Genomic DNA, 13,871 nt, shown 5'->3' with positions numbered 1-13,871 from the left:
GGATACCGATGCCACCATCATCATGTTCCAAAATCAATAAGTGAAGTTCGTCAAGATTCGGGAACCTAATCCAGCAAGGAATCATCAAGTTTCATATGTCTTGGAGTCCTTACAATCTAAAGATTATTTTGCACCCTAAGTAATCACATTCTTAAGAGGATGCAATATCTACTTCCTAGACATCTTCATGGATTCTCCTAGTTTAATAAGGATTCTACTATCCTAAAAGGTCATTTCCTCAATTGATATAATATCGCCTTCTATGTTTCATCTCTAGTAACACAATCTCTGCATACTTATTCTCTTACATACTACTTAAGTCTTAATATTACTTACTAACTTAATCGTTGGAGAGCCTTTGACCAACACACCCCCTCCCTCGGTACTGGATTTGCTTACAGTTGTTTGTTCTTTTACAGGTTAACAAGTTTGGGCATCTCTACCATAAGTAGTGCTACGCAAATTTGGTTCCAACGATTCCTATTTGAAGATCAACTCAAACAAGTAAGAAATCATCATCACAATCGATCAAGGAAGGTTTCATCATTATCTCAAGATATTATCTCCTAATTAATATCTTGGGATAATTCTTTCTTCATACATCCTACAGATGACACAACCTGATAAATGGGAAGCCGTCACATGTAGGGCAGAACTCTACACCTAGGCCAGCCACCTCGTATAAGTACCTTATCTCCACTAAATTTTGGTAAGCTTTTGTTATGCATACAAGGTCCTAAACAGTCATTCTTTTCAAAGAAATTGACTTGGGCATTAGAAATTCATTGGCCAACCACCTCGTGGGCATGTGTGGCTTTGGTCATCGATTAAAATGTTGAATTGTTCGTTCAGTCAATTATCTTCTTTTTTTCTTTTTTTTTCTTTTTTGGAAAGTGGGATCCAAAAGGATTGCCAACGAGGAGCTTTTATTAAAACAAACACACACTTACAAACAAAACAAAGGCCCAATTTATTCCTAGAAACAAACAAAGAACGGGCCTAAAAACAAAGAAAACACAGAAAATGAGCCCAACAACAATGAAGCCCAAACAAAAACAAAACATCCGAGAAACATCCATTGTGCTCTCCACTACCAATCCGAGAAGCATCCAACCATCCAATCCTTTGTCCACTGCCGATCATCACCTCCACATGCGCCACCTGCACACAGCCATCAACAAGCGATAGTCGGCGAGAGAGAAGTCAACAATCGGAAAGAAGCTATGGGAAAATCCCGAGCAACACCATCGCGAACGGCAGACAAAAGGAGAACGTGGTGGTGTAGGAAACACCCAAGCCGAATACAACACCGGAACTCCACACACGAACTTAACAGAAACCATGGCTGAAAAACAAAGCACGGAAGGGCCATGAAAAGGGATACCCACAGGGGTTGAGGGATGGGAAAAGCCAGAGAGGAAAATGACAAGAACCATCAGCAAATGGAAAGGGAGACGAAAGAAAAAAACAAAAGCAAAAAAACCAGAGGAAAAGGAGAAAGACCATCGGTAGATGGAAGGGGAGAAGAAAGAAAAAGAAAAAACAAAAAACCACCCACCAATCCCAGCCGCAGCAGGGATCGGTGGCACCAAACGAAAGCACGATCAGGAAATCACTCACACAATATGGTGAGAAGCACCCTCAAACAAAGGGAAGAACTCTTACAGGGAGAGAAAAGAGTCAATATCTAATATTTTGACTAAAGAAATTGAGGGAACTTCATTGCATATTTGGTTTGAGTGATTTAAGGTAAGTGTGATACGAGTTGACAATCTACGATATTTATAATAATATACTCCAATATTTTATATTGCATTGTCCGTTGCAAGAGTAACTTAATATCACAAGATTCAAAATTTATATTATTATTTATACGCAATTAGTTTTTTCATTTGACCATGATTATCAATTTAGAAATGAAGAGTGAGCTTTAATAAGAGGGAGAAGAAAGGGAAGGAGAAGGAAAGCAGTTGAGATTGAGAGACTTTGAAAAAACGAAAGAGAGGAACAAGCTTCCTCCTATATGATTTTTCTATCTATTTAAGAAAATTTAGGAATGACAAGGGAAAGGGAACGGTCGGAGGGAGTTCCATATGATTGAACTGCAACTATACATCTTTGAGTCTCTTTTTAAAACAATATGCACGCTTCCAATATGATGAGATAAAAATTATATACTGTTGTGTAAACGTTACAGTGATACTTATTCAAAGGGCAATTGCTACAAGATAAAATAAAAGGGTTTTATCACAAATGATCCTTAAAATTGACCAATCCCATCAAGATGGTCCCTGAATTTGAAAATCGATCAATGTAGTCCCTGAAATTGAGTGTCACAAATCAATGTAATCCTTCTGTCATAATTCCGTTAAAAATTCTATTATGTGCTGACATGGCACATAATTTGGTATCACAATATAATAAAATATTGCTATGTGGATTAAAAGTAATAAAATAATAATTAAAAAACTATTTTATATAATTTAAAACAAAAAAAAAGGAGAAAAAAGAAGAAGATGACTGTTCATCATCTTCTTTCCCTCCTACCCAGCGACCCAAAGGAGGAATTGCCACTGTCACCAGGGTTCCGATTTCATCCTACAGATGAAGAACTTATCATCTGCTACCTCATGAACAAGATAAATGATGCCACTTTTACTACTGGAAGGGCGATTGCCGACGTTGATCTCAACAAATGCGAACCCTGGGAACTTCATCTTCATCTTCATCTTCATCTTTCTTTGCTGGAAATGTTCCGATACCGGCACCTACACCCTCGGCGACATGTACCAAAAGAACCTCAACAGCCTCCTCTCCTCCTTCACCACAAACACCGAAATCAGTTCTGGTTCTGCGTTTTACAATTTTTCCAAGGGACAAGACCCCAACAAAGTCAACGCCATTGCATTGTGCAGAGGAGACCTCTCTCATGACGCTTGCCATACACATCTCAATGACTCTATAAATGCTCTCTTGCAAAATTGTTCTACTCATCCAAAGTAAGCAATCATGTGGACAGAGCATGGGATGGTTCGATACTCGAACAACTTGATATTCGAAATTGAGAAAGAGGACCCTATAAAATTTGTGCCTAGCCCAAATCCTGCTAAGGATTCTGCACAGTTTAACCTAGTGCTTAACCCCTTGTTGAGTACGTTAATTGAAAAAGCTGCATCAGGGGACTCTACTAAAAAATTTACGGCAGGTCATGCAACTGTCCCGGGAGGTGAAACTATACATGCACTTGTCCAGTGCACTCCAAATATAAACCAACTAAACTGCAGCCATTGCCTTACAGAAGCAGTCTCAGATATTCCGGATGTTGTGGTGGAATGCAAGGAGGAAGAGTTCTTAAACCGAGGGGAAGAAGATGATGAACAGTCATCTTCATATTTTTCCCTTTTTTTTTAATTATATAAAATAGTTTTTAATTATTATTTTATTACTTTTAATCCACATAGCACTCTTTTATTATATTGTGGAACCAACTACGTGCCACATCAACACATAACAGTATTTTTAACGGAGTTATGACGGAAGAACATTGATTTGCGACACCCAATTTCAGGGACTACATTAATCGATTTTCAAATTCAATGACCATTTTGATGGGATGGATCAATTTCAGAAATCATTTGTGATAAAAACCCTAAAATAAAAAGAAGAAACTTAATGAAACAGATATATTTTTTACGGCGTATCAATTCCGCTCCTCTATAAATTAGTTTGACATTCTGAAATATGGATTTAATTTACATCGTAAAGAGTGAAAAATTATGGTTCGTTTTCGGAGGAAATAAAGTTAGGTAATTAGTGGGCATGTGCTTCTAGGAGGATGTTTGTTGCCACATTGACATCATTTCTCACCCGCACTAGTGGCTGTCTGGTCGAGTTCCCGCACATAGAAATCGGAATAGCAATGGAATACTACGTTGGCTCTGTTGCAGACAACATGGAAATGGATAATTTTTCTACAACCAAAGAAACTGATGACGTGCATGGAAATGTGAGTTCTAACAGAACTTAACCCAAAAAGCATGCATTATATAACTTGTGCATCATAAGCAAAAGCCTAACTTAAGCAAAACATATAAGCACTCATCTATATTCATAAAAAAAATATGATAACAGAGAGATGCTTCTAGTTTCTATAAAAACTATTGCGGGATAAGTATTTAGTCTCCTCCAATGTCTCACAATAAACAACTTGACAATCACCTTCTTCCACTGCTCTCCAAGGCCTGAAACAATCCACAACTGTTTGGCAAATTGGGGGCCTAACAAACTGATCAAGTTAAACTGGTTTGAGTCTGTGCATCTGTGGCGTGGTATGCGATGGAGTTCATGCTAAAGAAAATATCAGCAGAGGTTCTGGACGAGAAGGATCGGTGGGCACAACATTATATTAGTCTCAATTAATTTTATGGTTCACGAACACCTCCTCTATCCCTATGTGTCCCAGAGTTCAAACCTCTCGCGTTCCATTAGTATTATTAAGTGTAGAACATCTTTTAGTGGTGATAAGTGTGTGTAATGGAGTGAGTGTTTTGCTATGAGAGTTTTTTCTCACTTGAAACCTGTGTTCTGAAAAATTGAACTTCCATTCATGCAGACTCCATTTCATTCACATACAATTCCTCGGTCTCGGTTTGGCTAGCCCATGCAATGCTGCAAGACCCACTGTTCTGTGTTTGTGTGTGTGTGTTTTTAATATGATGTTTGTATTGGTGGATAATATATATGCAGTTTCTTGTACATACCAACTTAAACCTAACTTGTAATTTAGGTTTTTTTTTTTTAACATTATAAAAAAAGAATGATACAGAAATTGAATCGAAACCGTCAATGCAATCAGGCATAACAGGTGTCGTCTATGATGGAATGGAGAACCCGGTTTTGGTCCCCATGATAGGGTGCCAAATATATACCCGGCCAAATTTCATGTCATATTCATAGATAACGATGGCAGGTTTACATACCAGTATTGCAAAAACATACTTATTTTTATTTTTCAAACATTTCTTTTTATTTTTTTACTTTTGAATCAAATGAATTAAAAAAAAAATCAATAGCAAAAAATTAACAAGAATGCGTAAGAAGTTAAAATGGGTGCGTAAATGTCACTTAGTACCATGATCTAAGTGGTATTCATCTTCACTTGTAAGTGAGAGGTATTGGTTTAATTATCGCTAAGGGCAAATTTGAACCACATTATTGTTAGTCCATTGTGAGGCTGATTTTATCCCATTCCCCCTTAATGTAGATAATATCGTTCGTTCAAAAAAAAAAATTGTGTAAATAACATTATCCTTGTAAATATTATGATTCTTGATTTTAACACAATGTGCCTCTTGAGTGAAACTCTCCTCCCTTAGAATATCAATTTCGCTTAAACCAATTCTTTCTCTTCACAATTTCACTCAATTCAACTAAATATATCGCCTTTTACTATTATAATTTGGTGATTTTTTCTTTATTTTTAAATGAAATATCTTAAATTCAAATTTTGCATATGGTAAGTTAGATATCAATTCCATCTCACACCCGTTAATGTAAATACATATTTTATATAAAAAATAATAAGTAAACATACCATGAGGTGTTTAGTTAAGAACTTTGGCATTTGGCCTACCCACAAAACCAATAGGTCCCTTTCTTTTGTGGGGGCATGTTTGTTTGGTCTCTTTGTTGATGGATTTGGCCGATCGAGAGACAATTGAAAAGGGTGCAATCTTGCCCTACAAAACCCAAATCTTTAAACTTAATTGGGTCAAGACTCTTATCTTAACTTATAAGATATGCAAGTGAATGTTGTTGTCAAGGGTACATATGCTTCTTTCACGTCTACATCTTAAAACCGTTGAAGCACACATTATAGACATTAGCAAATATATTTGATTCGTACACTCTTTTTACTTTTTACACGCACTTTTTAATTTTTTATCGTCTAATCGAAATGAATTAAAAATGATCAAATGAAAAAAATTAACATAATATGTGTAAGAGGTAAAAATAAAATATATGAATATCACAATAAAAATAAATAAATGCGATGAATTTGTGTTTGGTGCGGCAAGTTGAAGTTTATAGCTATGGCTTGTAGTAGATTTATGAGTTTTTATTGGCATTCAACTACCTAAATATGTTTTAGAAGAAAAATACTCTTAAATGAAATTACATAATTACAGAAGAATGCAACAATACAAGCTACAAGTGTTCATGGTCGTGATGAGTGGTGCAATTTAGGGAGGTAGGCAGATGGTGGTGCGGTTCATATTAGCTTATATTATACTAATAGTCAGGCCCTATAAGAAAAGGAATTCTCATTTTTTGAACAAAAAAATGGGAATTAGTTGTGAGACACATTCCACATCAAACTTCAACGATCTGAATTATTTATTTTGTAAGTCTCGATTCATAGATCATCATTGCAAAAGTTGAATTAAATCTGAACTATTTGCCTATTTAATTATTACGATGAAATTTTTATGTTTTCTTAGAACAAAGTGTTTGTCAAATTTTTTTAACTAAATTAGTTGCCTCAAATATTTTCGATTTGGTTAATATTTTGTAAGAATGATCTATGAGGTGCAACTTGAAGAAATAGACAATTTAGATCATTAAAATTCGATGTGGTGTGAGCCCAAGTAAATCCCATTTAAAAAAAAAAAAAATAGTATCCCTTCTGTTAAAAGCCTCCTACTAATTGTTAACTTCTAGCGTACTTAAAATTGTTAAACTAACCCCTACTATTAACGGGATGAAACGAGTACCCGTTGGGTAACTTAAATCACCCCATCGCTAATCTGAATCTGTCAAGACGTAGAAATTAATTTTTCTAAGATTTTGTGTCATGTATAACTTTACAAATTCTAATTTTAATTTTCTCGCACATAATGGGCGAGTGAGACCTACAACTACTTATGTCCTTAGCTCATGGGCTGAATTTTAAGTTTTGTATTTTAGAATTTTATAATAAGAAAACTAATGAAAAAATTTTGAAAACTTTGAATTTTAACGATAAGGACAAAATAAAGAGTAAAATGAATAGTACCATGATTGACTTTTAGTGTAAAAATATGATTTTTCGTTAAAGTGAACAATACAGTGAGTTTTTCGTTAAAACTTCATTTTATAATTTGGTGACCAAACAAGAACACTAAAAATTATTAAACATTGTTTAACCCAACTTATCCAACAAAGAAAGATTTCCATCTCAAACAATTAACTAAAAAATTAATAAGAAAATAGTGCATCCAATTATTTCTGTACATGGAACCCTTGTACCACGTCACCACTATAATCATCACTTGACGTAACGCCGTGTTCCGATTACCACAACCTAGACGTTTTACACATAACTGTTAATTTTCTTAATTTCTTTCACTGTTTTACTAGTCAACTGGGGCGGCTCAATGCTTATTTATTTTTGAAACTTTTTTAAATATCAAATGAATTTATGTATATTTTTTAATTTATCATATAAAATAATGTTTTAAAAATTTGTTATATTAATTTAAAAAAAATTTTAACTCGTCATTTCTTTTAAATTCATGTTAAGTTTTCTGTATAAAAGAAGTTTTTGTTCAATCATTTCGGAATGGTTTTGAACTTTTACCTTTACACAAGTTTTCCACTTCTCTTTAGAACAAAAAAAATTTGGCTAGTAAAAACAATATGCCACGTTTTTTTAAAACTTATGGTGATCTACTAGCAAAGTATATTAGGCTCATTAACATTGAGTTTAACTATTTACAAGCTGTGAGGATTAAACGTGGTCAATCATGTTTATTAATTTCGCTTCAATTACCAATTTCTTTAGTTGGATTGAAGGAAACGCTTTTCGTTGAAGGAACATCAGATCTTTAGTTATTTCAAATCGATTTTATAGTTGGAGCATCTAAATGTGATGGGAGACAAACAATTAGTTACAAAACAAATTGATTAATGATTCTAAAGAACTGAATTACAATAATTAGTTTTAGTTATTGAAAAAATGTTGGAACCACATACAATTTGTTTAACCTTTCTCTATATTCACTGTGAAAAAGAACAATGAATCTCTGAAATGTCAACGAACTAACGCTTTTTTCATCCTAACTGATGGATGAGGTAATATGAGATAACGTTTGTGTCAACCTAGTTGATGAACAAGGTAATATGAGATATGTACAATGGTACAGAGTGTCAGAACTGAAATGAAACTTAATAACGTGTATAGAATAAAATGAAATTTCATGTAAAATACACGAGTATAACTGAAATGAGCGCGTTCTTTAAATCATTTTCATATAAGATAAATGTTTTAACCGTTAAATCATTTTCATATAATATATTTACAAATTCTTTTAACCAATAAAAGGAGGAGCGTAGGAAAATTATTTTATTTTAATTAATATGTGTCAAAAACCTTTTCGTTTCATTATTTTTAGCCCTTGGTGCTCTCTATGCCTTTTACACCAAGGTCCTTCATGCTTTTAGTTTTTCTTTTCCGCTCCTTGTGGATTTGACTGCACAATTAACCAAAACTGAGTCGTGCCTTTTAAGTCCGCTCCCGTACGCTTGCGACCAGAGGCCCGAACCGCCCTAATTGGCGGACGCCACTCCCTCATTCCATTCCAGTTTAATCCAATTCGCGCACGCGCGTGCGTCATCACCGGCTTCTGCGGTCATGTTGGTACTCTTTACACACCTAACCGGTAACTCCTCCCACCTTTCCACCTTCCAAACCGGTTTCCAAGGACTCATAAACTTCGTGCAAGAATTCATTACACTCCCTATTGTCTGCCTGCGGGGACCCCATCATGTCTCACGTGTCATCCGAACACTGGTCCACCAACCTGGTCCACCTACCTAAATATAAAACTCATTCCAATAGAATAGCGCCACGTCATTTGGTTGCAGGTTAATTGTGTCTAACCGGGTGCACTGGATTTCCTGGACGCACAAATGAAGTGTCATGTCGACTGGATTTAGGTTGAATTTCAATGAAATGTCACCGAAAGACAAAAGTCAGATTATTACAACAGCGCTCCGGCTCGTGTACTCTTATTCCCACTTCTGCTACGTACCATCCACCAATCAGGCTCCGCCACGTGCAGATTCAGGAGAATTTAATTTCCGATAATTTCCCTCTCTTTTGCGAAAATATCGCGCGTGTCCAGACCACCCTGACGTGGCGCAATGTCATTGGACCCAAAAGAAAATGGCGTGAAAACAGCGACCCTCAGTGCGCCTTTGGCTTTTTTAAGTTTTTCTTTTGCCCGTATTGGATAGGCGATTTTATCAACAAACCCAAAAAATTATTAATTTAATTTATATTTTTTAATTTTTTTAAAAAATTTTAATTTCGAAAGCACAGGGCAGAGGAATTGGGAGAAGGAAGAAGAGGGCGCTTTTTTATTCTCTCTATCTTTTCTTCTTCTTTCTCTCTCTTTATTTGCTCAGAAAACAGAGGAAGATTTTCTCGGAGTCCAAACAAGTCTTTTTGAGAGGTGACCTGAAGAAGAAGAAGAAGCAGTTTTAGATCTGCGTCACTGTCGCAGTCCTTCAATGGTGCTGCTTCCGCCCTCTCTTTCTTAGCTGGAAGATTTGGTAAGATTCGCTTCGATCACACTATAAACTCACCTATACACACACACACGCATATATATTGTGTCTCAGTCTTAGACTGGCTGAGGATACCGTCTTCTACTCTTGATCTTCAGGAATGACGACTCTCGATATCCATGGATATTTTGTACGTATTTTTGTTTGGTTATAGCTGTGTGATTTTTGAGGAGTGAGAAATTATCATATAAATTATCAATATTTTTCTTTATTTTTTTACATTTTTGGGAAGATCAGTAGTGCGATTGTGGCTGCTTTGATCCTTAAAAGTTGTATTTTGGTTTGAGTGTTGACTTTGGTTTCTGTGCTCACAGATCTGTTTGTTTTAGGTGATGATAAAAATTACAAAAAGGATGCGATTTTATGTTAAGATTTTTTAGGGGTTTTAATTTCTCAGCATAGTTCAATGTTGGTAGTGTTTCTGATAAAAATTAATCACCCATGTGTGTGAATCTTAATTTCTTATATAATTTTATTTTTGGTTTTTCAATGTTTGCTCAGTACTCTAACAGGGGTTGATTTCTTAATATTTTTCTTATGGAATTAATAATATGTTTGAGATTATGTGTGATTTATATGGCATCGGATTTGAAATCGACAAATCTGATATACAACTTGTGTTCATACTCTATTGGAGACTCTGTATGGAAGGGGAGTGAAATTCCTTGAGGGAGTTAAACCATTTGCACTTAACTTTTTATCAATCGGCTAGTATCGAAAATAGAAAACCAATTTGATTCGTGGATTACTGAGTTCCGTTAGTTGGATATCTATTCGTGTCTGTTAAATCCACCAAGCTTGTGTTTCTTGTTTCTAAGAATGTTGTTTGTTAGTCTAAAATCGGCGTCATCGTTGTATGGCCACTTTGTCCTTATGGTTTCTTTTGGGGACATTTAGTTCGTATGGGTGTTTGTATGTGTAATATGTATATACATATATCTATATATTTGTTGTAGTTTAATTCAATGATTTGTTATTATTATGTTCAGCTGGCATCCCAGCAAATGAAAGCATGTGCAATGGATCAGACCAGATAAAACTCAATTCTTCTCCAGCGGCATCTCTTATCTCTGTTGACGAAAGTAGACTCTCCAATACAGCCATGAATCACTTGACAGTTGAAACTGAAGATGCTTTTGCCAGTTTACTTGAGCTTGCTGCGAACAATGACATTGAGAGCTTTAAACGATCAATTGAGCAGGACCCTTCTGCCATCGATGAGATTGGTTTGTGGTATTGTCGTCAGAAGGGCTCAAAACAGATGGTTAATGAGCAGAGAACCCCTTTAATGGTTGCTGCTACATATGGTAGCATTGATGTCATGAAGCTAATTCTTTCTCTCTCTGATGCTGATGTGAACCAGGCCTGTGGGCGTGATAGGAGCACTGCTCTTCACTGTGCTGCTTCAGGTGGGGCTGAGAATGCTGTGGATTGTGTGAAGCTGCTTTTAGGAGCTGGTGCTGATCCTAATTTGCTTGATGCTAATGGTCATCGGCCTATTGATGTTATAGTTGTTCCTCCTAGGCTACAAAATGTCAAATTAGCTCTAGAAGAACTCCTTGTGATAAATGGTACTGCTGGTGAAAAAACTCTCACAGTGTCAACGAGAACCATACATTCAACTTCTCCTCCACTGTCAGCTTCCCCAGAAAATGGGTCTCCGTCTGCTTTAGATTTTACTTGTTCCCCAACAAAGTCGAAGTTCTATAATTCTCTCTCTTCTGCATCAGAGAAGAAGGAATATCCTGTTGACCCCTCTCTTCCAGACATCAAGAACAGCATTTATTCAACTGATGAGTTCCGAATGTATTCATTCAAGGTGAGGCCTTGTTCACGTGCATACTCTCATGATTGGACTGAGTGCCCTTTTGTCCATCCAGGGGAAAATGCGCGAAGAAGGGATCCAAGGAAATTTCATTATAGCTGTGTTCCTTGTCCTGATTTCAGAAAGGGGGCTTGCAGACGTGGAGATATGTGTGAATATGCTCATGGGGTTTTTGAGTGCTGGCTACACCCAGCTCAGTATCGGACCCGACTTTGCAAGGATGGTACAAGCTGTGCAAGGAGAGTCTGCTTTTTTGCCCACACCACAGAGGAACTCAGGCCATTATATGTTTCTACTGGTTCTGCTGTTCCTTCTCCTCGCTCGAGCACCTCTGGTGCTTCAGCCATGGATTTTGCTGCTGCAATGAGCCTCTTGCCTGGTTCCCCATCATCGGTCAATGTTATGTCTCCTTCACCATTTACTCCACCCATGTCTCCATCTGCCAATGGCATGTCACACTCATCTCTGGGTTGGCCCCAACCTAATGTCCCGGCCTTGCATCTGCCAGGTAGCAATCTTCAGTCTAGTCGCTTGAGATCTTCTCTTTGCGCAAGAGATATGCCTGCGGATGATTTTGATTTACTGCCAGAGTTTGATATGCAGCAACAGCAGCTGCAGCAACAGCAGCTACTAAATGAATTATCTTGCCTATCCCAACCATCTCTGAGTAATAATTCACTGAACCGTTCTGGTCGAAGGACAACCCTAACCCCCTCAAATCTTGATGATATCTTCTCTGCAGAGAGCTTATCACCCCGGTACTCTGATCAATCATTGCAATCAGGTGTTTTCTCCCCAACTCATAAATCAGCTGTTCTCAATCAATTTCAACACCAGCAGAGCATTCTTTCACCGATCCACACAACCTTTTCTCCAAAAACTGCTGATCATGCTCTATTGCAGGCCTCTTATGGGGGCCCATCATCTGGGAGGATGTCTCCACGGAATGTGGAACCTATCTCACCAATGGGCCCTCGAGTTTCGATGCTAGCTCAAAGAGAGAAGCAACAACAGTTTCGTAGCCTAAGTTCACGGGAACTCGGCTCCAATTCTGCATCCATTGTTGGTTCCTCTCCAAATTCTTGGTCAAAATGGGGATCCTCCAATGGAAAACCAGATTGGGCAGTTTCTACAGATGAATTGGGTAAGCTCCGCAGATCATCTTCTTTTGAGCTTGGGAACAATGGAGAGGAGCCAGATCTGTCATGGGTTCAGTCACTTGTTAAAGAATCTCCTACCGACATCAAAGAGAAGCAAACATCGAGCTCAGCTGTTACGGCCACTGGTTCCTCCAACAACGGTCCAAGTGCAAACTCCCAAAGGGAGGCGGTCGATCATGCTGTGTTGGGAGCATGGATTGACCAAATGCATCTTGATCTCGTGGCTCAGCAGAACTGACACAACGTGGCGGCTATCCCAAAGGTAGTTAACAAGAATGTTTTAGTATATAACATAATGCCTTTTTTCGACTCAAATTAAATAACACAACGCCCTTCTTTTTTCCAGATTTTGTTGGCGGGTGGGCATGGAAAGTAACTAAACATGGATTACCAGGTCACTTGAAGAAATTCATTTCACCATTTATTGTCACAGAAGTTAGAAAAGAGTAAGAATACCTCTGGGTTATACTCGAAAAAGTCGGAACCCGGTCTAGGTGCCGTTTTCTTCGAAAATATTTTAAAATTTTAGGGGTTTATTATGATCGTCAAATTTTTTTCTTCTAAGATGAGCAAACATGTTGTATGAACATGAAGCTCGAAAATCATATGGCCTGTTTAATATTTTGGGTTCCTTTTATTCATTGTCAAAATTCAGTACAAAAATTAGGAGGGGGTCATTTTATTATTGTCTCAGAAAGGTTTCTTCATATTACGAGCCTGGACTGGAGCTCTGGTCCATTTTTGGGGATTGGAAAGGTTGTTCTTGCTTCTAATGGTTCTTTATTCTGATGTAATTTTGTAATACAGCAACTGCTGCTAGTGGGGCAGTTGCTAGGGATAAAAAGAGGGAGATGGAGAAATTATGATCCTTCCATAATTGTAACATTCAAGTTTTACTGCTATTGGTTTTCAGTTGCTTATATTTTACATGTTTTTATGTAACCTATCATTCTTTTTATCCTGTGCTTGAGTATGTTAATTGGGAAGTGATTTTCGCACCCTTCTTTATTTTCCGTGGTTTTGTTTTTTTGGCCATAGATTAAATAATCAAAGAGTGATCAAGGGACGAAGACAAGATAAGGAATTCAAAAGCGGTGAACGAGAGAGTGAAAATCGCTATCCTGTCAAGGCTCGTCGGTGATTGTTTGTGTAGAAAATAGTAATTGATTTAGTGCTCGTTTGGAAGTATTTTTAAAATGACTGAAGTTACTTTTAGTGAAAATGTTTTTGAATTAATTTTTAGTAAAATGACAAGTGAATTCTGGAAAAATAATTTA

At 36.9% G+C, this 13,871-nt stretch overlaps 1 protein-coding gene across 1 annotated transcript; it reads left to right on the top strand.

The window, feature by feature from the left end:
• The first annotated feature begins 9,331 nt into the window (after positions 1-9,331).
• On the top strand, positions 9,332-13,516 carry LOC126593162 (zinc finger CCCH domain-containing protein 30-like). Its single transcript, XM_050259074.1, has 3 exons — positions 9,332-9,594; positions 10,599-12,856; positions 12,941-13,516. The coding sequence occupies exon 2, from the start codon at positions 10,622-10,624 to the stop codon at positions 12,830-12,832; it is 2,211 nt and encodes a 736-aa protein (XP_050115031.1). The 5' UTR covers positions 9,332-9,594; positions 10,599-10,621; the 3' UTR covers positions 12,833-12,856; positions 12,941-13,516.
• Positions 13,517-13,871: the final 355 nt, after the last annotated feature.

This window comes from Malus sylvestris, chromosome 12 (genome assembly GCF_916048215.2).
Source record: "Malus sylvestris chromosome 12, drMalSylv7.2, whole genome shotgun sequence".
Taxonomy (NCBI): Eukaryota; Viridiplantae; Streptophyta; class Magnoliopsida; order Rosales; family Rosaceae; genus Malus; species Malus sylvestris.
This window is presented reverse-complemented; position numbering and strand designations above follow the sequence as displayed.

Bases quoted from the DNA above. Each gene is read 5' to 3' on its own strand.
- LOC126593162 (XM_050259074.1), top strand. From the start codon at position 10,622: ATGTGCAATGGATCAGACCAGATAAAACTCAATTCTTCTCCAGCGGCA.